The 24,334-nt window shown below is 39.8% G+C and overlaps 4 protein-coding genes across 5 annotated transcripts in view; 2 read left to right on the top strand and 2 right to left on the bottom strand.

Moving 5' to 3' along the window:
- The window catches only part of LOC103380457 (ubiquitin-conjugating enzyme E2 Q2-like), a 9,715-nt gene extending 2,364 nt beyond the window's left edge, over nt 1-7,351 (top strand). Inside the window, exons 3-13 of one of the 2 annotated variants that reach the window (XM_025055997.1) lie at nt 1,323-1,445; nt 1,530-1,586; nt 1,674-1,823; nt 2,988-3,072; nt 3,164-3,224; nt 3,310-3,400; nt 3,480-3,538; nt 4,219-4,267; nt 4,348-4,443; nt 4,650-4,716; nt 5,112-7,351. In XM_025055997.1, the coding sequence (XP_024911765.1) occupies nt 1,323-1,445; nt 1,530-1,586; nt 1,674-1,823; nt 2,988-3,072; nt 3,164-3,224; nt 3,310-3,400; nt 3,480-3,538; nt 4,219-4,267; nt 4,348-4,443; nt 4,650-4,716; nt 5,112-5,143 (870 nt within the window). In that variant the 3' untranslated portion in view covers nt 5,144-7,351. Of the gene's footprint in view, nt 1-1,322; nt 1,446-1,529; nt 1,587-1,670; nt 1,824-2,987; nt 3,073-3,163; nt 3,225-3,309; nt 3,401-3,479; nt 3,539-4,218; nt 4,268-4,347; nt 4,444-4,649; nt 4,717-5,111 lie in introns of both variants that reach the window. The other variant, XM_025055996.1, reaches the window with a different exon arrangement.
- Nucleotides 7,352-7,908: 557 nt separating this feature from the next.
- scamp5a (secretory carrier membrane protein 5a) lies at nt 7,909-15,061 on the bottom strand. The gene is made up of 7 exons (XM_008312454.3): nt 14,561-15,061; nt 13,087-13,156; nt 12,793-12,912; nt 11,684-11,840; nt 11,506-11,607; nt 11,022-11,139; nt 7,909-10,922 (listed from the first exon to the last, which is right to left on the bottom strand). Exons 2-7 carry the CDS (start codon nt 13,091-13,093, stop codon nt 10,734-10,736), a joined length of 693 nt encoding a protein of 230 aa, XP_008310676.1. The 5' UTR covers nt 13,094-13,156; nt 14,561-15,061; the 3' UTR covers nt 7,909-10,733.
- A 698-nt stretch (nt 15,062-15,759) lies between these two features.
- On the top strand, nt 15,760-20,164 carry parp16 (poly (ADP-ribose) polymerase family, member 16). Its single transcript, XM_008312455.3, has 7 exons — nt 15,760-15,885; nt 17,100-17,296; nt 17,805-17,942; nt 18,019-18,225; nt 18,366-18,537; nt 18,621-18,765; nt 19,323-20,164. Exons 2-7 carry the CDS (start codon nt 17,108-17,110, stop codon nt 19,456-19,458), a joined length of 987 nt encoding a protein of 328 aa, XP_008310677.1. The 5' UTR covers nt 15,760-15,885; nt 17,100-17,107; the 3' UTR covers nt 19,459-20,164.
- Nucleotides 20,165-22,033: 1,869 nt separating this feature from the next.
- Nucleotides 22,034-24,334, bottom strand: part of LOC103380461 (insulin-like growth factor-binding protein 7) — a 2,361-nt gene continuing 60 nt past the window's right edge. The window contains exons 1-4 of the mRNA XM_008312456.3: nt 23,873-24,334; nt 22,961-23,048; nt 22,687-22,876; nt 22,034-22,245 (exon numbers count right to left, since the gene is read on the bottom strand). The exon at nt 23,873-24,334 is cut by the window's right edge and continues 60 nt beyond it. Of these exons, the coding sequence (XP_008310678.1) occupies nt 22,186-22,245; nt 22,687-22,876; nt 22,961-23,048; nt 23,873-24,200 (666 nt within the window). The 5' untranslated portion in view covers nt 24,201-24,334 and the 3' untranslated portion in view covers nt 22,034-22,185. The remainder of the gene's footprint in view (nt 22,246-22,686; nt 22,877-22,960; nt 23,049-23,872) is intronic.

Genomic DNA, 24,334 nt, shown 5'->3' with positions numbered 1-24,334 from the left:
GTTTGCCCATGGACAAATGCTCAGTAGGGAAATAGGCTTAAACAGACAGCATTAATATTTATTGACAGAGATTCATAAACTGTGCAGCTTGAAAGGCTTTAAGAGTAATTGTGGTGTGCTAAGGTCTTTAGGCCAGGCTCTATGCCTCTACAGTTATTTGTTTTAATCAAATTCTATTATCAGAGAGTAGGTTATTAAAACACTTACATAAAAAATAAAGGTTAAATATATCCATTGAAATGTTTTGTTTAAGTTCATGTTCAAGAAAGCCTTGAAGGGAGTTGGGTGTTTTGCTGTTGGTAATTTAACTTTACAACCATCACACTATGACACCAAATCATTAATTTGACTTCTATAGCTCTGCAGCTCCTGGGAGATGTCACTTTCTTATCTGAGTGTTACTTATTGACTATCATTTCCTTTGTGTTGGCGTAGTATAAACTTACAAGTCATTCACTTCAGTAACCAAAAGCAAGCAATAAAGAAAGTTACTGCCAAAACGAGGAGTCAGGTTATGTTTCTTAGTGAGTCCCAATTTGGAACTTTTTGCTGTTGCAGAATACAAATTCTTGTCCGACTACAGAGTGTTCACAACTAGAATTTGCTGACCATTCAATAAAATCTCTCTGTATCACCGGCAGCTACACAGCCTTGAAAGGTTTTCAATATTTCCACCCCCATGATTAACAGTTGGCAAAGAGAGTAAACTTTGTATTGGCGAACCTTTACACTTGATGTCTATATTCTGTTCTCTGTGTTCTATTTAAGTGTTGATTGCATAAGTTACTTCAAAAAGTCTTTTGGGAAATACAGAGAGGAGCTGAGAGAATCACAACTGCAGAAGAATCCAAAACTTCTACATCAGATGAGACTATTAAAGAAACACACTCCGTAACCTAGCAACATGCAATCCACACTGCATCACTTATGTGACTTGAAGTGTTTACTATTCAGCAATGTGTCACTGTCAATTTCCTTTAATGAAAATTGTTAGATTAACTCCAAGTTGAATAAATAATACCTGTTTTTGCCACAAACTCCCACAAGAGCAGTAGTTAAATACCTGGGTGTTGCTATATGAAAATCAATGTTCAATCAGTGTTTTTCAACACATTTATATCTTATGGTCGAGCTTCTGAAGTTACCTCCACTAGCTACCAAAAAGTCTGAACCAACTGACTTTGATGGTTTGAACATCTGGCCTAACAGAATTTATCGTCACGTGGCCCTGATGTAGTCAGTGACTGTGTTGTACTGATGTGTAGGAACATGGAGGAACAGTTTTTGCAGGTGGATTTTAAATCATTTGTATTTGATTTCAGCTCCTTCAACAGCTGAAGCGTCTGATTTGTGACCTGTGTCGACTGAACAACCTCCCACAACATCCGGATGTAGAAATGCTGGACCAGCATCTCCCTGCTGGTCCAATTACCCAGGACAGGAAGGTAGGCTGATAAAAAACACGAGCACGTCTGGTTGCTTTTGTTACCAACTGTTTTCTCACATTGTATTTTCCTCTTTTCCTACAGCACGGGCCTTCAGATGAGGTGACATCTGAAGAGGAAGAGGAGGAGGAAATGGGAGAGGTGCCTTTTGTACTTCTGACATTTTAACTGGACATATTCACTGTTTTCCATGCTGTTCTAAATACAACAATTGCTCTGTGGCAGCAGGACATTGACCTGGACCAAGATCTGGATCATTACGACATGAAAGAGGAGGAGCCGGTCGATGGAAAAAAGTCTGAGGATGATGGGATAGAAAAAGAAAATCTGGCCATCCTAGAAAAGATTCGGAAAAACCAGAGACAGGATCACCTGAACGTGAGACATTCAAATGCTTTTCTTTAGCCTCTTATCTAATACGTAGTACAGGAAACTTTCTGCCATAGAACTGACAGTTCTCTGCAGACTATTCAAAATTAAACAGTGTGATTGAAAGCAAACTTCAAAACATTAAGCATTAAAAAAAAATATTTTCTCTTCTCTTGTCTTAGACACACTCACGATCCATTTATTAGACACTAGTTTTTAACATTTACAGGACTATTAATGAGATTCATGACATTTACTGTCAACACTTCAGTAATGTATCCTTAATGCCAAAGTGATAATGACTTTGTCAACATTTACTAGAGGTCATTTAGCTTCAGTAATTATTGTAGTTAATAATAATAATTTCAGCCTGACTGCTTACTGTTGACGGGCACATGGACTATGTCAAGGAAATAAAACCACATCTTGTAGCATTTGAATGGTAAAGAATGATGTTATATGTCTAAGTATTTTCAAATTTAAGATGCAACCTAATAACAAAAAATATTTCTGTGCTTAATTAATTAAGACTTCTAATCTAAAGATTAATCGAGGAGAGACAGTCAGAGTCCACTGTAATACACTGACAGTACACGGAGAGAACATGAACAGGTCTGTGTCTAAATTGTGAACCTGTTCCTTCACATCAAAGCTGGACACAAACCATATATATATATATATATTTCTCTTTTCGTTCAGCACATTCAGACTAGCAGTAGCTTTGTGTTACATTCCAGTCTCATTGTTCATGTCACACAGTGTGGCCGCAGCCTGTGCTGCTGCAGCAGAGGCCAAGCACTGAGAAAGATTGATAAAGCTTCCAGAAAAAACAAGAGAGAGGGGGGAAAAAAAGCTTGGCTCTCACTTTTCACCGCAGCACAGCACAACGTCACCTTCCAAAACAAGACAAATGTGTTTGAACCTCAGTGTTCTGATCGTCTCATATTTGCAGTCAACAACACCTCCAGGCTGCAGCCTCGACAATTCAAACGTCGCACCCTGCTGGAAGTTGGACACAAAAACGTAGACTCCAAAATCTTCTCTGGGGTTTTACTATAGAATGCTCTTACCATATCTCACCGCTGCGTGTTTGGCCTGCAGTGGAGCCCGTCGGTCCCTGTTTGTTCAGGTGCATGTCGTCTCTGTGCTCAGTCCGGCTGTTTTCTCTTACAGGGTGCAGTCTCCGGCTCGGTCCAAGCCTCAGACCGTTTAATGAAGGAACTCAGGGAGATCTACAGATCACAGAGTTACAAGACAGGTGGGCCGGATGTCTCTGCTGCACGCCTTTTCATTTCCACCACCTTTAGATCGTTGGGTTGAGGTTTGGTTTTCTGTGTCTTTCGTTGCAGGTATTTATTCAGTGGAACTAGTCAGTGACAGCCTTTATGAATGGCACGTCAAGTTGAGGACGTAAGTTTTCATGGCCGTGCGTTTTGTAGTTTTGGCTCCAGTAGTGGAGTGTGGTTGAAGTTGATGTTGTTGATCTTCATTGCAGGGTAGACCCTGATAGTCCGCTGCATAGTGACTTGCAGGTTCTAAAGGAAAAGGAAGGAGTTGACTACATTCTTCTCAATTTCTCTTATAAAGTCAGTGCAACGCATGATTTTCCTCACATTTTCAGGGATAAAAACCTTTCTGTATGTTCACTCTCTCTCTCTCCTACAGGATAATTTTCCCTTTGATCCACCTTTTGTACGGGTCGTCTCACCTGTGCTCTCCGGAGGGTGTGTACAAGTATATACACTTATATTAAATACTGATTTCATATATATTTGTTGTGTACATTTTAACATGTGCTTTTTTTTTAACGGATTTGATCCCATTCTAGGTAAAAAAGTTTCAGTGCATTTTCAACTGTTTATTTAGAAGCTCAGGCCGCATCCTTTAATTATGAGGTTTGCAATGTCTAACGTTAACCATACAGCAAACCAACACACACACACACAGATGCAAATTGCCATTCTGGGTGTATTTGAGCCTCAGTCTTAAATAAGTGCTGGGATTAACCTTGTTGGAACAGTTCCACAGTCCAAAGGTTAATGTGAGTGTGAATGGTTGTGGGTCTCTGTATGTGTCCCTGGGATGGACTGGTGAACAGTCCAGGCACCACACACCTCACTGTGATTGGCTTCAGACTCCCTTTGGATCCTGAAACGGATCAAGTGGCTGAGGTTTGGTCCGACAATAAAAACCCTGAATCATCATCACCTTAAGAAAGACTGCAACTAACAAATATTTATTATCAAAAAATTTAAAAAATAATTTTTATGATTAGTCATCAAGTAAAATAATTCCATAAAATACATCAAAAATGTTTTAATTCCCTGACAAGTTCAGCCGTGCTGGCTGGAGTTAAAATGTTTGGGTTTTGTGTTTTATTTCCATGTTATGTTTTCTCCTGCAGTTATGTTCTAGGAGGAGGGGCCTTGTGTATGGAGCTTCTCACAAAACAGGTTTGCCAAAAGAATTTAAAGAACCTTTTTCCCATTGTGGTCTAATACATGTGTGTGTGACGTGACTCTTTATCTTCCAGGGCTGGAGCAGTGCCTATTCCATAGAATCTGTCATTATGCAGATAAATGCAACACTGGTCAAGGGAAAAGCCAGGGTGCAGTTCGGAGCCAATAAGGTAACTTAACGTCACGGTTATTTACATGATGGCATCTCTTTTGCTAGAGATAAAGTTCAAGGTGAGAATGCAGAATGTTAGTTTGTTACATTACACATGACAACATGGTTATTCTGAGCCACATGTTTCAGGTGAAGTGTAAAAATCAAGGTGTATAAATGATGTAATATTGCAAACATGAAGTGACAGCTGTGGTTGTTTTTCAGAACCAGTACAATCTTGCCAGAGCACAACAGTCATACAAGTCGCTTGTGCAGATTCATGAAAAGAATGGTAAGTTTTTCACAGATACTAAACGTTCTCTCTTTAAATTTCCAACACATCATGTACGTGGATGATTCCTCCAGATCTATTCAGACGCCAACTGTTTTATCTATGTTGGTAACATGGACACATCTGGACACGAAATCAAGTCTGTTCTCTTTACATTCACCTGTGCTACATCTAAGTCATGGCAGTTTGAGGAACAATCATTTTAGATTGTGACGTTTAGCGCATTGTTATCAACTGTGGTCCATCCTGTTTAAAATGTTTCAATGGCATGTACAGGAAGGTCGTCCATGTCCTTTTTTAATAAGACACTACTGGTGTCTTTCTAAAAGGTGTCTCTGAAACCTCTTTTTCTCTGTTTTGTCAGTATAACACTATTTCTGTTTGTTTGTCTGCAGGCTGGTACACACCGCCTAAAGAGGACGGTTAAGGAGCTGCTATCGCTATGCACAGGAACACGTCTCTGGGTCAAAGTAACTTGTGTTGTTTGGAATATTTTCCCTATCAGACTTAACTGGGAATGTATCATCTTTCTCATGGAAATCATCTGGCTGGCTCCTCTGACAACTATTCCTTCGCCGCGTTGCAGGACAAACTCTGGTGTCGCTTTGCTTTTTCCCCTCTGTGTTTAAGGAGAATGATGCGAGGGTATCACAGGTCCTGTTTCCTACTCATGCTCATTTGTCTTTGAGACGTTTATCCCTTTTAATGTAGGGGAATACTTTTATTTTATTTTTTATTTTTTAAACATCAAATCTGGCCTCACAGCCCGTCAGTTACAACTTCTGAATGAGCATTTTATGAAGTGATCGATACAAAAGCTATGAAAAAGGACTCTCACTGTTGTTTGTTTTATTATTTGATTTTTAAAGTGTCTGTGGTACACCATGGTAAGTATTGTTCTAGAACTGTGATCGGGCAGTTTTTATTATTTTGAATCCTAGGCAACAAGTGAGCTGATCTTTTAGCAGCATATATTTAAAAAAAGAAACGACCGGCCACTCTGGGTCTGTTAGTGCGTACATTTGGAAATGTGTGGAGGCTGATGTGAAATAGCACTGGCTTGTCAAACGATGTCTCCAAACACAATCAGGAGTGGATTTGAAATATCTCTGCATCTCTTGTCTTAGAAAGACGGTGTGTCCTCGTCAGATGACATCACATTGACAGTCCTCACCGGCCTGTTTACGCCTTATTTATGTTAATACACAGGCCTCAGATGAACTGTTGGTGTTCTGGTTAAAGCTGACTGTGGTTGAGGTTGTGGTCGTCTGTGTGCTGAGCTGACATCATTATTCTCAGCCCTGTTAGCATTTGTGTTTGGCTTCAAAGTGGAACAGCTGGTGGAACCTTTTCCTGTTTTGGCATCAAATTAAAACCATAAGGGGGCAGTGTGAAGAATTTGGCCAATAGCTCTTTTCAATTGTAAATAATGAAGATTAAATTCATCACTTCTACTTTTCAGTGGCTGCTTTGAGATTGGCTTCTGTTGGAGAGCTAAGGATTTTCCGTTTTCCCCTGTCCTTACAGCTGTGCAGTGTGTCTCAGTGTGGTTCACATGGACTGTAATCATTTACACCTGACCAGCTACAAACTGAAACAGTCGCCGCGTCACTTAACCTCCACTGCTGTTCCAGCTTCCTCAGTCAGGAGCTCATCTTTGGTTTCTTTTCCTCGCTAACGCACGTGTCATCAGGTGTCTGCGTGTAACAGAAAAGAATTGTCATGTGACAAAGAACTCACCGGAAGCTAATTGAGGCAGTGCACTTAACCTTTGACCTTGCAATATACTGTAGTGCACCATCAGTCCTGCTGTTACCTATGGCGGGAAACACACACACTGTCAGTCAGTCTGCTTCTCTTTCTGCATTTTATTTTTGCTGTTAACACTGTCTGCAAAAAGCATGTTTAAATGGCAACTCAGGTAACAATCGATCCTTAGAGGGCACTGTGGAAACGCTGATGTGTCGATGCTCTGCTCCACGGGTGTTTGGAGGCGCTCACAGACGATGTCAACCAGTTTTACAACACGTTAACAGGACTGCACGGTCAACACAATTAGCTCACCCCAAACCCCAAAACTGTCTTCAAATGCTTTTACCCTAAAGCACTGAATTGATTTTGGTGCATGATCCTTGATATATATTTTTTTTAACCTGATAGCAAAAATGTCGGCAGCAGGTCTCTGTACATTTGTGTCTGAGCATTCATCAAGTCTGATCAATATCTCTCGTCACGCAGTCGTGGCCCGTGTTGTCTGGCAGCACACAAAATCTGCACCATGAAAACAAGTTTGAAATAGTTTAAGGTTTAAAAGTCTGCTCCAGAGCCGTCACCCTTCTGTGACCCCCCACCCCTTGATGCTAAACCCTGGTCAGATGTTCAGACTGAGAGCAGATTCAGGTTCGATAGACAATGTCTGGGTGAACTAGACTTTGCACACTTCTCTAACTGGACTTTGCATTGAACAGATTCATTTACCTTGATTGTGATTTCATTTCCTGGCACCGACACACAGACCAGACTGGCAACCGTTGGCTCGCTTTGGTTTTCTCATTTTACATTTGAAGAAGTTTTTGGCCATGTACAGTAATTTGTAAACTTGCATCAAGTTTATGAATAAAGAATTTTAAGATTACTGCACTTTAGCTTTCTTTTTTTTTCCTCAGTGCTTCTCTCTGTTTCTGTATTGTGGTCACCAGAGTTGACACTTCACTGAAAACACATTGCCCATTTGTGAGCAATGTGTTGTTTGTTGTGATCATAAATTGAACGTGACACAGTTCTCCTTTGAAGAGCACCACAAAAACAATTCAAGTTTTCTGCTGCAGATATCTGTTCACATCAGCTAATAGAATTGTGTATAGTCAGCAAACTCACTTTACTATTGTCCCTTCATCAGGAGTCACCACATAGGGTTTGGCAGTTTTTACACAGATGCCATTCCTGGTGAAACCCAATAAGAGATTCGATGGAATCAAACCTGGTACCTTCTGCATGGCAGGCAGGAATTCACTGCTCCACTGTAGTCTGTGAAAAAAAAAATCCTCCTGTTGTCTGAAAAAAATAAAATTTAAAGTGCATTAAGAATTTGTTTTTATTGCATTTTACAAAGACTTTTAAGCATTCTAAAAATGGAGACCCGTTTTGTGTGTTTGTGTGTACACGTGCAAAGTCATTGAATTAGAAATGAGGTGCAACAAGAACTGTTTAATACCTATTAGAATAAGACCAAATAATACAAAAGTAATCCACAAAAATGTTTTTCTCATTCACTGCACTTATGGAGACGGTGTCCTCCATGATCTATGGACTGAATCAGAGCAGGTTTACCCATGGTCAATATTTACCTCATTCTCAAGTTATATATATTTATATCTACTTATGATACAGTACAGATTAATACATATCAAACAACAAACATCACACAGCCTGGGAGGCGGGGGGACAGGTAGGGGGCATGAAGAAGAAATGGTTTACAGAAGCTTTGTTACAGTGACATGAGGACCGACGTCCAGTGCAACTCCAGGACAAAACCACAGCGGGTCATGTCAGAATTCATCCTTCAGCTCAACTTTTTTGCATTCACGACCAGGCTGCTTTACAGAGCCAGACTTCATCACCACAGGTGATGCATCTGCTGGTGAAAATGTTATGCAAATGTGAATTTATACACTAGTGGTGTCCAACCTGGGGAAACACAGGCCTCACTCCTCCAGTTCACCACCCTCTGTGTTGTTTGGATTTGAGGCCTGAGCAACAGGAACACACTGCAACCTCCTAATTCTACTCTACATACTTGTGTTAGTATCGCTACACTGTGATTGGCTGTAAAGATGCATTGCATTGATGTTGATAGGTAAACGCCGTGAAATAAACATACAACCAAATGTGCAATGGCAGGACGGTCTCTACACTCCCACACTCTTCTTCATCCGAAATACACAGATAAAATGAGTTCAGTACAAAAACTGAAAAAGAACTAAAACGACACTATTCAATACCACATCGACACAATCAAACAAGACGACACACAGGTTTGGGGATAACGAGCATCCAGACGTGTCTTCACATCTGTCTCGGTCTAATACTGAATTACTGTAATTACCATCTATTCTGTGGTGAAGAGTTAAAGTGACACACGCGGAATTTATTTTTTTCACCTTTTCTTTGAAAAAAACATCATGACACTCTGAACACAAAGGCCACACACACACTCTCTCTCTCTCACACACACACATAAATACCCCATGTTTAAAATGATTGGTTTAAATTTAAATCCTGTTTTCTTCTATACATACACCATAATCACACCTACTCATGAAATAACGATCACCACAACAATGATGCAGCGAGGCTGAAAACCCAGTGCTTCAGACACAAAGAGCCACCGAGGCCTTCTCACCTACAGGGTGTTGGGGAAGAATTAGACATAAAGAGGGAGACGACTGTGACCGTCAGTAAAGTCAGCATACTGACAATAAGTTAAGTTTTCACCTGTACGATGTTAGACTGGAATGTTATATCCAAAGAACTACACCCCTCGGTGTGGCGTGTGCTTCACTTTAACACGGACACTAAACTGAAGTCAGCCTGTCCATTAATTACACAGCAAAATCAAACAACCCCCGTTTAAATATTCAAGACCAAAGACGCGGACTAGCGCAGAGTTTCTCGAGACTGAAAGTGAAACTGAAACTATGTAGGAAACCGAAAATCACGCCAATGAACAGCAAGAGGCGTACTGCTGACCACAGCAAGTACGGCCTGAATTTGGCCTATTTATATTAAAAGCTAGACTTAGATATGTTTCTGTTGGTCCACAGACCTTACCATGTTTTAACCTGGGCTACATTAGTACAAAGTGGACATTTCACCCACTTCGACCCCACACAGAAATACCTCTGCCTGTCTTTGCTTTATTCTGACTCCCTGTTTTCTCAGTGTCTTACAGAAATGTTAACTTCTCTTCGTCTTACAAGAAGCTGTTTCGACTACTCCTGTTTTTTGAAGAACTGTTCATTTTAACATACAATACTGCAGTATATATGCGTACTAAACAAAATACTTTGTGCCATTATAGATACATTTGTTCTTTCTGACCAAATATTTAGCAAATACAGCCCGTGTACGATAAAGCAAACCTGTAAACACAGACTGTAAGACTGTGCAGTTTCTCCCTAAACATGTACAAATTATTATTACAAATATAGCGCAACCATAACTGTTCCTTTAAGAGACACAGTTGGAATCTGGGAAACAGATGGTACTGGACCCAGATACCTATGACTGCATCACTCCAGAGGAGGTAATTAGGCTGTGTCAGTTCTTCTGGATTTATCCAGACAGTCAGAAAGTCAGAACAGTCAGAACAGAGCAGAGGTAAATGGCTGTCTGTTCACACTAATTTATGTGAACTGTGTATATAGGTTTGCCAGTTCTTTGTTTGATCAAATATATCAAATATACTTGGTTAAATGAATTTCCCCTCATGCTGAAACATTATGTCGGCTGAATATTGGACCTGAATATTTCCTTGAAAACATTAACAAGTTCAGGAGTTTGGTGAAGAAAAATACATAGTCTAACACATGACAGATATACTGTTGAAAACACATTACAGATGAGTAATAGGCATCGTAAGGAGTGGCACAGGCAGAGGCAGAGACGTCACCCTGCACTGACCTCAGATCAGTCCACCGGAATAAAGAGATGAAGCTCCGAGGAATGACAGTTGTTATATGTACGTTATATGTATGCTGTGGGAGTCTCCTTAACAAAGCCACACACGATGACCGGCTAAAACTGTGCTGCATAAAAGATTTCAAGAAAAACAGGCTGACTTACATGTGAACTGAATAAATCGCTGACCCCTCCCCCAAAAAAACACGACTGTTCTCTACATTGTTGTGTTCAGAATTCCACTAACACATTATAATGAAGGGCACCTAATCCTGAATTGTGTTCTTAATTGATCCCTTTATATCTGTGCCACTCAGCAGACAGGCTCCGCCTTTGTCCTACATTGGCTCGTCGTAGTTGTAGGTGGGAGCTGCTGAGTACTGGTTCTGCTGCATGGCTCCCTGAGCTGCTCCCATGGCTGCCTGCTGAGCTGCCTGCTGCACGTGGGGGTTCTTCCAGGCTCCGGTGGCCCACTCCTCCTGGGCCTTCCCCAGACTGCCTCCACTGCCACGGTAGAAGTTATGAACCTGTGGAAGAGACATCGTTATTCTGCAAGTCCTTGGTCTGAGTAAACAGAATTATAAGAAATATAAACATTCTCAAACCCAACAGGATCGGTTAGTCACCTTTGTGAGAGCGATGACGGAGAGCACAGCCACTGCAGTGAACATGATGGTGGGGATCAGCATGACTACAGCTGCTCCAACATTGGTGCTGAAGAAGGTGATGGTCGCCAGCCAACCACTGCAGACACACAGCTAAAGTTAGACTTCACATCAACTCTGACGTGTAGTGTATGGGGCAAAACAGTGCTTTTACTTGTGAGTAATTTAGGATAAAGCTTTTAGACGATAGAAATGGAACCTTTTGCTCCTGTTTAATATATTTAATAAGCCTATAAATATAACAAGAAATTGTATGAGAAGTTCTCCTAGCTGTTTGATAGCCATTGTAATCACTTGATAGGTGTCACAATTGTAAACACAGCTAATGGAGGATGACCTCTCTGAGTGATTGATTTGAAGTTTTTATACCAATAGAGCAACATATGTCACATGTCTGTAAATATATGTCAACAGTTGGCATCAGTGAGTGAAATGAAAACCTTACCACACTCCCCAGCCTGGAATACCCACAGTCTGAATGATACTGATCACAACTTGGGCCATGAAGACGAAGAAGAACGCCATGAAGTTGAAGGAGCTGTCAGTCCTGCACAGAGAAAACCCTTTGTCATTCATTGTTGTTGAGACACTGGTGACAAATGGTCAGAAGGAACTCCTCTTACTTGAAGGCCTTGTAGATTGGCCTGAACCAGCAGACGTAGGAGCATGGAGTGAAGAGGATGAGCCACAGGATGGCCATGCCAAAGTTGGTCGCTCCTCCACCGCCGCACATCCAGGCAAGACAACCAATCAGATTAAAAGCCAGAGTGGCGCTGTTCACTGTCAGCATCATAGACAAGCAGAAGGATGAACATAATGTCTCATCTCATCAATATTTACAAGGATACACTTAACTGTGAAGAAGGAAATCAAACTGCAGCTACAGTTCATCTAGATACAGCACTCAGTTTCTACTATCTAAAGCTCTATCTAAATATCTATACCAAAACTTACATTTATGGTTTCAAAAGGCAACCTAGATGATAATGAAAAAGATTATCACATGTCTGAGAATGATGTAGTTTACTATTATTATACAAGCAATTATAAGTGATGGAGCAATTATTTCCTAGTTTCTAGTCGTTAAACTGGAGCATCTAACATGAAAATGTTTGGATCTTTCATCAAATACACTCATTATATTATTAAATCTGACTAATCCATTCTACTCAGTCTGTTCAATGGACACTAAGAATCACCAATGCAGCTCTCCTATGTATATTGTTTATTTTTAGGTGACAGTTAAAAACTGAGGAGGGAGGGGCACACGTGACTACTACACTACTTTTCCTTTTCCTTTTCCTGTATCTGCTGACCAGCTGAAGAAGAAGCCTGCACGCTACGAGTGATCATAGATGGGAGGTCTCTTTTGGTAAAAATGGATAGAAATGTATTTTATCTGGTCTGTTGCAAGATTCTTAACTTTCTTAATAAACGTAATCATTAGGTTTTTAAATGCTTTCTTTAAGTGGTAAAATGGTCAAATGCTCAGGCAAATGATAATAAATAATGTCCCTCTGTTTGGTCCAATCCAGTAGAGCAGTGAGACCAGACTGACGGGTCTTTCAGCCTTACTGAAGTCCGTTTTGTTGGAATATCATAATATTTATGGTAAAACAGAGTGAACTGTGTGGATTAATGGCTCATACACAAGCAACATTGGCAACACGAAACAATTACAATGTGACTTGAAGTAAAACTAAGGTGTAGGCCAACAGAGGGGAGAACTCACAGATCCACAAATAGTACAGCCGTTTGCACATGGTGCGACGCTGGTCAGGGATTTCATTGAAGTCCTGGTAAAAACATGGCTTGAGGGGGATGAAGCGAGGCAGAGGAGGGAAGTTGTTTTCTGTAATACAAAGATGCAGTTCAACCCGGCTGTCCACGCTGGATTCATAAAGACTTCAAGTCAACATCACTGTCTGACAGATGAAATTTAAACATCAGAAGAAAACAAAAACCCAGCAGTCCAAATGTTCCACACTCTCACGTTACATCCTCTCAACAGGAGTGAACGGCCTACCTGCCATGATGATCACTCAATGTTCTTCTCCACTGACAAACAGGTATATCAACTCTTCTTGAAAACAAAACTGCAAACAAGAGAGTATTTCTATTAGGTGTTAACTTGTAGACATCTGAGGAAACACAGGAGTCAGCAAACACACCGCATCTGATTAAAGGTGCTGACTGAGGCTATTAGCACATCAAGGAGCGTCAGTCATTACTCCGACATTAACAACATGTTTTCTCCAACCATACAGATGTTTGGGAATGGGCTGTTTTGTAAACCTGATGAACCAAATATTTTTGTAAAAAAAAGTAAAAAAGTGGTGTAGAGGGCATGACCCCCACCAAGTTGGAGGCCTGATCTAGTCCAACATCAGAACTCACCAAATCAATGCAGACTACCACTATGGTCACTCCTGATGAAGGGTCAAGCGGAAATTAATTATTCTTCTGTAAAACCCATATTATATAATAAACATTGAGTCCATCAATTCAAAAAGGTGATTATTCAAAACCTTTAAAGACTTTAAAAATTACAGCTTCATTTTGTGCTTTTAATATTGAATCAAAATCAATTTTCAAATCCTTGGGATTAGAATAAAAGTGTGGTAATCTTCCGCAAAGACACATTTAAACCCTTTGGGAAAATAATTATAATATAATTTCCAATATTTCCGATAGACATTCTCTAGTTGTCAAAGAGCAACAAATAGATGCTGCATCCGTTTCCGCCGCACGATCTGTGGATGATACTCCAGAAGAGAAACCTTGTCAAAATGATTTCAATAATTTTAGTTAATACAGTTAATATTCACTGTGATTTAACGTGCATTCCATATTCATTATGATTACGTCGATATTAATTAAATTATTTTGAACGTCTTTCACGTCTTACTGCCAGGTTGTATCTTCAGGACCGGTGTGGCCTACAATGTATTTATAACCTCTGAACGCAGCACAGGCGTGTTGTAGGCCAACCTCACTCATAGGCTGCTCGGTTATAAGGCTGTATTTTGATAAAATATAAAAACACATTATTTCCGTTGCAGTATGACTACGTTAACGAACACTGAAAAGCGTACAGTAGTGATTGTGTAGCATGGCACAGGCTGTAGCTGTGAAGGACATCTTTCTGCCAAACACAAAAAAACAATCTCTGTCACTGACCTCACACACAAACACATCTATGTTGGTTTCTTGCTTGTTGTAATAAATGGGTTATTTGTTTACAACTGTGCTCCAAGAGGACACACACAAATACACCGATAGACGCAGAGCATCGTGATCACAGACGATGGGGAAGCGTCCTTCATCTGTGCCTCCAAATCATCCGGACAAACAGCAGGTCAATTCCGCAGTCCCGCTGTTAAACCTCACCCAGATTAAACATGTTATTACGCAATTCTTAGCCCTACTAACCCTTGTATGGGTGGATGGATTGATGGATGGTAAAAATGAATGAAAATGCAGCCATTTAAACGTCTTACCGCTTTTTTGGTCCGGGATTCAGGCTACAATTTCGCTCTTACCTTCGGTACCATCCTAAGGAATACAATTGGTGGGTGAAAAAAAAAACACTGGCGTGAAGAAACAAAGCTGCCTTGTGGATAGATATGTTAAAAACTGTCGACTTTTCCTTAAATTATCAGATTGAGAGTAAAAGGGTGTCACGTGACGTAAGGTCTTTTCTTTACGCACATACCGACGCTGCCGTAGCCGCCCTAATAGAACCAAAGTCCCGAGGAAAAAAACACAAAAGAGATGGGATTTGTTACTGCTCGGAAGCGACCAATCACAAAGCAGGGCTGTTTGACTAAATCCCGCCCCCCGCGATGCTGTCCACAGTGCTGAAAGTGTGAAGAGCCCCCACAGCTGCTGTTTATTATAAGACAAAATCTAATCAGACAGCTAGCATGACAAAATATAATTAAATTAAGTGAAGCCATTTGTGCTGCAAGAATTAATAGTTCAGTAGCTGCTACAATACCTCCTAGCTGAGAAAACTCAAAACAAAAGAAGAAACAGCTGCTATTTTTACACATGAAATCTAGCAAAATGGATAAAATTTCAACAAGAATTCAAAAAAAGAGTTTCATTGTTTTTAACAATCAATGAATAAGAAAGTTGCAACAGATCACACAGAATACAAACTTGTTTTCACAAAACCCCACCTACCCTGTCGCCTAACAAATATCTTGACAAATTACATTTCAAATGTATTGAACTAACACGACGCAGTATCATAATGTATAATAATGTCAAATAAACGTCCAATGTTCAAAAAACAAAGAAGTAGTTCATAATAAACAACATTATTTTTTCCGTTTCCCACCAGTAAGGCGCGCCACACACTTTGAGAAGCACTACTTTCAATGCCAAAAGGTACAGAAACATATAATGTCCCTTATCCAGTTAATTGGTGTTTTGCACCAAAAATCTGCATTAAGCTGCAGAGATTCTGCTAATACAAAGTCTTGCTACGTACAGAAGCAATGCAGTGGAATATACACAAAAAATCTTAGAAGGTGTAATATATTAACTGTGTTAACGTGTTTAAATACATATACAATATTTAATACATATAATTGTATACATGTAGCAAACGTATGATGCTTTTACGTAATTTTAAAGCACATTGTCCCTCTTTTAAATGCCAACCAAAATACTTTTTTAACTGACTACCTCATTTCCGTTTACCTATTAACTAAAATTTGAGAAGTTCCTACTTTTTATTGGCACCTGAACGCAACGCTCGGTCGCTGATGCTGACGTTGGCTCTTCATCCGGTGTTATGAGTTGAGCTACACTCAAGGTAACGATAAATACCAAAACATAAGACACACATTTCACAAACCTCTTCTACGTTGTTTATATAATCATTTTTATACTTGTTTAATTTAAAACATAGTCGAAGTTTAGGTTTTTAAGGAGAGTATTGGCGGAAGATGGCACATCCTGTCACTTAGCTAATGTTAGCATAATAGCCTCTCCCACAGAAACAATTCTTAAACTTATGTTAATTAACGAAACATTTACTGACACGTTAGTTTTCACATTCTTTTTTTAATCCAGCATTTCACAGACTCGTGCTGCATTGTCTGTAGTTATAAACCGACTATTGTAAAGGCACTTAGCCTTCTAGAAGTTGTAGATTCATCACCTCCCTCTTTTTTTGCCTTGTTTACTGTTTCATCCACCAGCTACGTGTCCTTCTTCATTAAGTACACGATTTTATCTGAAGTTTCCCTCTTTTCTTCATGCTTGGAAGCTTTATCTGCAACATTTTCCCCAGAGTACTCTTTATACCATGTTTCAAAGAAACACAAGTTCAGTTATGTCTCTGTATCTTTTACTTAATTTAAAAAGAGCCTAAACTTAAAAAAGTCACTTTATTCCACTAAACATGTTCCCTGCCCTACAGTAGTGACGTTATTAGTAGTACACTAGAACTTTTTTTTTCATATCAAACAACCAATCATCAGTAATCTGTCATTGTTTCATTAAATAGCCATTTTCTGCCCCGCCCCCTTCTATTACCAACAACGTGGCAACGAAGTAGCCCGTGTACTATAGATAAGCTTACATTATAAACTAATTTGTTAAAGATTACTTAGATAAGCTTAGTTATATAATTATAAACTAATTTGTTAAAGATTACTAATACCTTAATTTCAATTAAAAAATAAAATTATATTTAAAATTTAGCAGATTGTCGACACAATCAAACCTGTAATTGAAACGACAGTGTATTTCAGTAAAGCTGTTTATAAAGTCCCTGGATATAAAATAGATTTATTGTTGTTTAAACATATTTTCATTTAGACTACTACACATGCTGATATTGCAACAATATCAATATTGCAACATTTTTACATTTTCTTTGGCTTTGTGTGAAGATTCTTCTCAGATTGTCGCTTAAAAGGTTCTTTTACTTTCTTTATTTAGGCCTCCCAACATTTGTAATGTTTTTTTCTGTTATTCCTAACTTCAGCCGTACAGTAGTTTTTGTTTCTGAATTGTTTGCAGAGCTGGGAATGCAGCCTCCGCTCCCACCTGAAGCCATCAGAGAGCTGGTGTGCTCCTGTCTGCACAGAGACCCGGTGGCAGCAGATCTGCGCTGCAGCCTGTTTGTTGCTGCTGCACAACATTACAAGAGAGACTCTTTGCTCAGACCCTTCCCTCCCAGATATACAAGTGGTGACAATAAGGACTTTGAGGAGCTGGTAGGGCCTAAAACATATTTATAATAATAAATAAATTTATAATAATCAAAATGGTATGTGAAAATGGTATGTGTTGACCTAAATACCTTGATTCAAACTTGAGCAAAATACTTTTTTACTTGGTGTTGATTCTGGTGAAATGAGACATGAACACATGATGGCAGTAATGTGCCATTAAAGATAAATAACAAGACTTACAGGAAATAAATAAAGCAAGAGAAACCTTGTTCTTTGAAAGTGAATCAGCACGCATGAGCCTGTTAATGTGCTGCTCTCCAAAGTGCACACACAACACAAGAGAGAAAAATCATTTATTTTTTTATTCATCGTGTGCCTGTATTGTGATTGGCCTGTTCTGTTAACTGCACCAATTGATAATTAGTGTGGCTTGTATCTGTTTTCTCCTAGAGTGATGCAAACATGACTTTGTCATTGTGTGGATTTTATTCAATGTTGTTGGGCTGCTATAAATGTGTGATTATCTTATAGTTAAATGTGTGTCTTTCAGTTGGCAGGTGTAAAATGTTTGCCTGGTGTGAGAGAGTTGGTGAGACTGCGACCTGGAGAGGGAGACCACCATCTGGCTCTCACACACTGGATTCTCTCTTCTAACAGCTTTGCTGTAAAGACACTACAAAAAGAAGATGTGCGTTCTAAACCGTACAAATATGTCAAGATATTTATGAACCTTTTTTTTAAGAGTTATTCTCCTTCCCCTCCAGTATGCAAAACTCTGCAGCTTGACAGAAAATGAAGGGATTACCGCTCCTGTGCCAGACTTTCTCTTTGAGTTGGAATACTGTGACCTGATGAATGCCAGGTTTGAGCGGACTAGGGATGGACGTGACGTATTCTATGCATTCCACGGGAGTCGTCTGGAGAACTTCCACTCGATCATTCACAATGGGCTTCACTGTCACCTTAACAAGGTGTGTGCAGCCATTGTTGTTAGCATGTTATAGCTGATGGATGGGGTTTGGGGTTTCTCACAACTGTACCTTTAAAAGCCCCTGATCAATTTACAAAGTTTAAACAGCTTTTTTTTTTTTTAATATTTTTATTTTCTCAGAACTCAGTGTTTGGAGAGGGGACCTACCTCACCAGTGATCTCAGCATGGCTCTCCTCTACAGCCCACACAGCAGCGGCTGGACAGAAAGCCTCCTGGGCCCACTGCTCAGCTGTGTGGCCTTGTGTGAAGTCATTGACCACCCTGATGTGAAATGCCAGGTGAAAAAGAAAGGTAGGCATCAGATGTTTTATGTGTGGGATACAGATGATGAAAGTTTTAAAAATCCCGACTTAAAAAAATCATCATCATTTTAGATTCTGAAGTCATCGACCGACAGCGTTCCAGGGCCAAGAACAGTGAAGGTGGAGACGTTCCCCAGAAGTACTTTGTGGTCACCAACAATCAGCTTGTGCGTGTGAAGTACCTGTTAGTTTACTCTGAGAAGAGGCATCTGTCCAGGTACTGACAGTGACAGTTACTAAATACATGACCATGTGATGAACTGTTTTGATGACTTTTTTATATTTTTGTAAATATGGAAAATTGATTGTAACTTTAGAACTTATTTGGATAGAACTTTTACGGGTTCACTGGTTCCAAACAGAATATTTGATCATACTAGAATACAAAATGACTTGGTTACTTCCACAAACCGGAATTATTTAATTAACTGTCAACAAATGTGAAATATTCATATTTAGTACAGAAATAAAGAACTTGTTTTACACCTTGATATTTTGTCAGAACTCATACTTGGCTATCAGAGTGGACGCTAACGTGGTGATTAGTCAGCAAAGTGGAGTAGCTATAGTTTGTATTTTTCATTACAAGACGTTTACAATTACATTACAACATTACATTACAATAACAATGTTCATTTTACTAACATGTTACCAACATCAATGGATTAGTCAATAAATCAAATGACTGAGTGACTGGGACAGTGTTCAAACTGGCTGGAAAAAACAGAACAATGCCACTGTTTTGTAATTTTTTTTTTTTTGTTGTTTTTCCAGACATTCCCGCAGCAGCTCTTGGTTCCTGCGACACCACTTTGCCATCATGATGAGTCTCTACCTTCTGCTGCTCCTCTTCCTCGGTGCCTTTAACTCCACCACCTTCCTAAGCTTCTGGAACAGACTCTTCAGATGATGAGGCTTCAGGAGACACAGTCTGGACATCAGGTTGTCCTGTGTGCCTTTAGACTTCAGACCGACTGGAGACCCTAACAGTAAACACACGCACCTTTAATCTTGTATCCCTTTACACATGTTCTGGTCTTTTACCACACTACACCGTCATTACGCTGTTGTCTGGGCTGAGGGTAGATGTCTCATCAGATGGAAGCTACTCTACAGAGCTGCTGTCCAGTTTTATTCCTTTGTTGAATAGAAGTTCAGTTGTTCTTGTACAAATGTTAATAATGTTAGACAGTGTTTAGACTCTGTTTTGACATGGTTTTTTAACATTTAGGGTTAGGTTCTAAGTTACTGGTGAAAAAACTCAATGCATTTCAGTTACATTACAGTTTTATCAAAAGTAGACAGACGTTCAGAACGTACACATCATCCAAATACGCATGTGATCAAGGCCACGTCTGTGAACCTATTATGGAGACACATTCTGAATAAATGAACCAAATCGACTTTCAACTGAAGAAAACTCAAACCAAACCTATTAACTTCATGACACACTTAACTTTCTCTGTTGAAAAAAAACTTCTCTGTTGAAAAAAATACTGTATTCATTGGGAAATGGGGAAAAGAAACAACTTGCAAACCTCTTTATAGATGACTTCAGACTGTGGGTTTACACTGTGCTCAAAGATTTTATTAAAATATATACTGTAGGTAATTATCTGTCCATTGTTTTGTTTTTTAGACTTGTTTTTTTTTAGTAAATGTTTATCTATATTTTACAGTTGACATTGAACTCAAATGTCCTTAGGAATAATAATAATCCATCAAATATTCTTTTTTTACATTCCCCGTTTATGTGTAAATGATAAATGTATGGAACGTCTTTAATCATGGACAAAATAACACCTGATCAGTAAAGACTGGATCTTGTGTAGCCAATCAGTTTTCACTTTGGCTACATAAACCCTCACTGGCCAATCACTGCGTTGCAATGGCTCTCATGCAGTTGGGGATTTCAAAAATATATTAATCTGTTCAGAAATGGTGTGAAAATATCTTCCTTTGTAAAAAAAAAAAAACAACAAAGATTTATTAAGAAAAACTTCTGTCAAATAGGCTAAATTTTGTCTGTGGCGATGACAAAGTGCTGTTTCTTTCCAATAAGGTTAAGTAATTCTTCAAATGACTACTCATTGACTAACAATCAGTCTTCCTTCAACACTAGTGTTTATTCAGATTTTTGTTTCTTCTAGTTTTCAACCTCGGGCTTTTGTTTTATTCAGAAACACATTTTCGACGGCTGGCACCGAGACAGGTCTCTGTTATCCTCTGCTTTTATCAGTTAAAGCAAGTCGGACGGATATATGGGATTGATAACAGAGGCGGCTGCTTTGGTGTCAGGTCCTGGCACTACAGTGTGTTCTGTATCACATAGGCTGATGTATAGACACACAGGTTCTCCTAAGGATCATGCTGTTTGTTTTCTAACTAGAAACAGCAATATTTAAAACATAGAATTATCAACATAAGTAGTTATTTTTCACCCTTGCACATTCCCTTGAACATGTATTTTCTTTTATATTGGATGAAAACTGATCATAAAATTAAGTCAGCGAGGTAACGACTAACAAGTGTGAATAAACTCTTGTGAAACCTGTCAGATAAAAGAAAACCCTATCCGCCCCAGAAATGTCTCACTTTTGAAGGACACAGAACAAATTGTTCATTGTTGGTCCAAACTTTATTTCCCTTCTGTACACGTCATTATTGCTGCCTCATAAACTCTCTGTTATTCAATAACCATCATCTATCAGAGGGGCAGCCCTGGCAGAGGGGACTGAGGCAGTTCTGCTGCTGTCAAGAAAACCTTCGATTACTTCAAACCAACCGTGCAGATAAACAGTATTTTGACTGCACTAGTTCTATTCATTTTAGTAACTCTGTTTTTTTAAAAACCTGCACAGTTTGACCAGTCAGTCCAAATTAGTTCAGTTTTCATGGTCTGTCTAGAAAGACTTGTCACCATTTACAGGCTACATTGTTTAAAGTTATAGAACACAATGTGTGAGTGAGTGAAATACAGTAGTTTACACTGACTACTCCACATTTACTTTATACATATATTTGTTTTATCTCTCTAAACAGAATCTTGTCTTAATAACACTGAACTGCAAAATGCATAGTTTCAAGCTGTTTTAAACCTCTGGGTCGTGGACCGCCTGCAGTACGGAGAAGCTGCTTGCAGCATTCCTTTGTACTTATCACATTTCTACAATAATTTTACCCTTTATCTAATCCTTCTCATACTGCACTGACTGTGCTTGTTTTTAGACCCCAATCAAAACAAGGCATATCATATAGAGACACAGTGTAAATAATGATGAGGTGCCACGTATTGTACAGGTAAAACAGCATTTTAAAGTGTTGATAAAGCACTTCAAAATGCAGGAATGTATACTTTTATATTCATTAACCATACTGGTTCAAGCTGGATGGAAAACATCATACAGGATGTTGAGACTGAACTGGTGGTTCTTTCAATGTAGATGTAAAACTGTGCATGTGACAAATCAAGTGGAACTTTGGAATCTTGATATAAAACCTTTATTTGTAAAACACATAATTTAACATGACGATTAATGGAGGTTTACATGACATAAAAATGTGACAGACATAGAACGGGTAGCTGCCTCGTTTTATTTTGCTACATGAGCCGACAGAGAAGTTCCACTGGATTCCTTCACTTTGATGTACTCTGACAGTCTGGGACCAAACACAGGAAATGCCCTTCAGGGTTACTCTGTGGAAAAACAACAGAGACAGACGGGTTAATGTGGGGGAAAAAAAAAAACTTCACAGTAAAAGGAATTCTTTGCCTCCTGTTGCGGATCTTTTCCAAGACTGCAGCTGTGACCACACCATAATAGTGCTGCGTGTCTCAAGAGGCAGTGCCCCACATTTTGGGAACCACTGTTCCAACTTATGCATTAAAAATATATATTATATTAATTATATAATATATTAATTATATTGCATTTTTATAAAAGCTACAGCTCCATAAATGGTGAGAAACCCCTGGGACACCAGGTGAACTCTAATTTGAACTAGTGCTTTTCCTGTTGTAAAGGAGTTTGTTTTGGTTCAACTGTAAAGACAGCTGGTTTAAAAGATGGAAAAAGGTATCGTGGTTTTAACAAAGCTCTTCTGTGTCTGCTGTAACTCCTGTTTTTCTGACACCCACCTGCAGGTTGTTGTGACACACAGGGCTATGACTCAGATGATGGTGCACACATTTGCCAAAGCGCTGCAGACAGGTGGAGTCCGAAGCGCTGCAGGTGTGAGGACATGGCGGAGGTTTGATCAGCAGGCAGCTGGAGCAGGAGACGTGTTGGCAGGAGCCCTGGCAGGACTTTTTCTCCAGCGACACGAGTCTGCGGAGCCATGAAAAGAGAATTCCGTTGGAATGCAACTTAGGAAAATCACCATGACATAGAAGAGAAATAAGGACAGCTCACCTGGCTGAGCAGAGTCCAGAGGGATGGTTCCTACAGTATTCCCTGGTGCATTCTGGGTGACAGGTCTCTGGGTCCACTGGACCAATAACTGCAAAAAGCACGTTTGAAACCGAATTCAATAACAAGTGTGGGTTTCCATTTACTGTTCAATGTTTACATATCCCAGTGGTAACATGGAGTGAAACGCTCCAATCTGATATCCTATCAGCAGCGCTGTCGACTCCTTTCACCACAGGGAGATAAGAGGAGTAAAAAGTGGCTCAAGTGTGAGCCAACACCTTTGGTTCAAAGGAAGCCTTGACCATGCTATCAGTCCTCACAGCTCATAAAGTACGTTTACTACTTTGGCTCCCTCCCTGCACACTGCAGAAACGTCGGGGGTTTGATACCAGCCCAGTACACTTGCTCTGGTGGTGTATTTAGGGTAACGTCTGGATATTTCCACCAGTTTGAAAACAAAATCTGCTCTCAGGTTTATCAACGTTGTCTGAGGCACAGGTGGATGGGTCACTAGAAGAATCCAGATATAATAATGACTATGGCTGTTATTGCTCTAAAATTATCTCTAAAAACAACAACAACAACAACAACAACAACAACAACAACAACAACAACAACAACAACAACAACAACAACAACAACAACAACAACAACAACAACAACAACAACAACAACAACAACAACAACAACAACAACAACAACAACGACGACAGCAGCAGCAATTATGGATCTAATAAAATACTGTAATAAAAACTGATGCTGATGAGTGTTTCTGCTGTGCAGCTGCATCCATGCCTATATCTCAGGACCACAGCCTGTGAATTTTTTCTAATTGCAAAATGCAGGAATTCATGGTTTAAAAAAACATGAATTATTTCCAGCTGCTGCCTTATTGAATAAAGACCCTCTCACCTGCTTTACAGGTTCCTTCCTTCTCTCTCCCTGCCTTCTCTTCACCTTCGTCCTGGTAAACACACACCAGTCCCTCGTCACACTTGCCCAGGTAGTCCCACGCTCCCCCACAGGTCTCGCCCTCTGTCCTGGCACAGACTGGGCAGCAGCCGCAGACGCCCGTGGTTACACCACCTTTGCACTGCAGCTTCAGGGCTCGTCTGGTGGAGCAGTGGATCCTTTCACAGGGCGGACAGTGGAGGTTCTGAAGCTGCTGGGCAGCTGGAGTGGGTACTCCCTCTGACCTCAGGAGCCCCAACAAGGCGGCGACACAGAGCAGCATCCACATCTTCAACAGTTGTTGTCCAGAGCGGGTGTGCAGCTCTTATATACATCAGCAGCTGCCACACTTGTCTCGTTTATGGAGCACATCCACCTGTGAATGGAGGAGAGCGCAGGGATTTCAATGGGTGGATTCAGTCA

Source organism: Cynoglossus semilaevis, chromosome 6 (assembly GCF_000523025.1).
Source record: "Cynoglossus semilaevis isolate Cse_v1.0 chromosome 6, Cse_v1.0, whole genome shotgun sequence".
In the NCBI taxonomy this organism is placed as follows: Eukaryota; Metazoa; Chordata; class Actinopteri; order Pleuronectiformes; family Cynoglossidae; genus Cynoglossus; species Cynoglossus semilaevis.
The sequence above is the reverse complement of the archived record's forward strand: the minus strand, read 5'-3'. Positions and strand labels throughout refer to the sequence as shown.

Excerpts from the sequence above, each read along its gene's own strand:
- parp16 (XM_008312455.3), top strand. The coding sequence starts at position 17,108 with ATGCAGCCTCCGCTCCCACCTGAAGCCATCAGAGAGCTGGTGTGCTCC. Across the intron at positions 17,297-17,804 it reads ATAAGGACTTTGAGGAGCTG|TTGGCAGGTGTAAAATGTTT; the intron begins GTAGGGCCTAAA and ends TGTGTCTTTCAG. Across the intron at positions 18,538-18,620 it reads ATGCCAGGTGAAAAAGAAAG|ATTCTGAAGTCATCGACCGA; the intron begins GTAGGCATCAGA and ends TCATCATTTTAG.
- scamp5a (XM_008312454.3), bottom strand. Across the intron at positions 11,140-11,505 it reads ATTCCAGGCTGGGGAGTGTG|TGGTTGGCTGGCGACCATCA; the intron begins GTAAGGTTTTCA and ends GTGTGTCTGCAG. Across the intron at positions 10,923-11,021 it reads CCGTCATCGCTCTCACAAAG|GTTCATAACTTCTACCGTGG; the intron begins GTGACTAACCGA and ends TCTCTTCCACAG.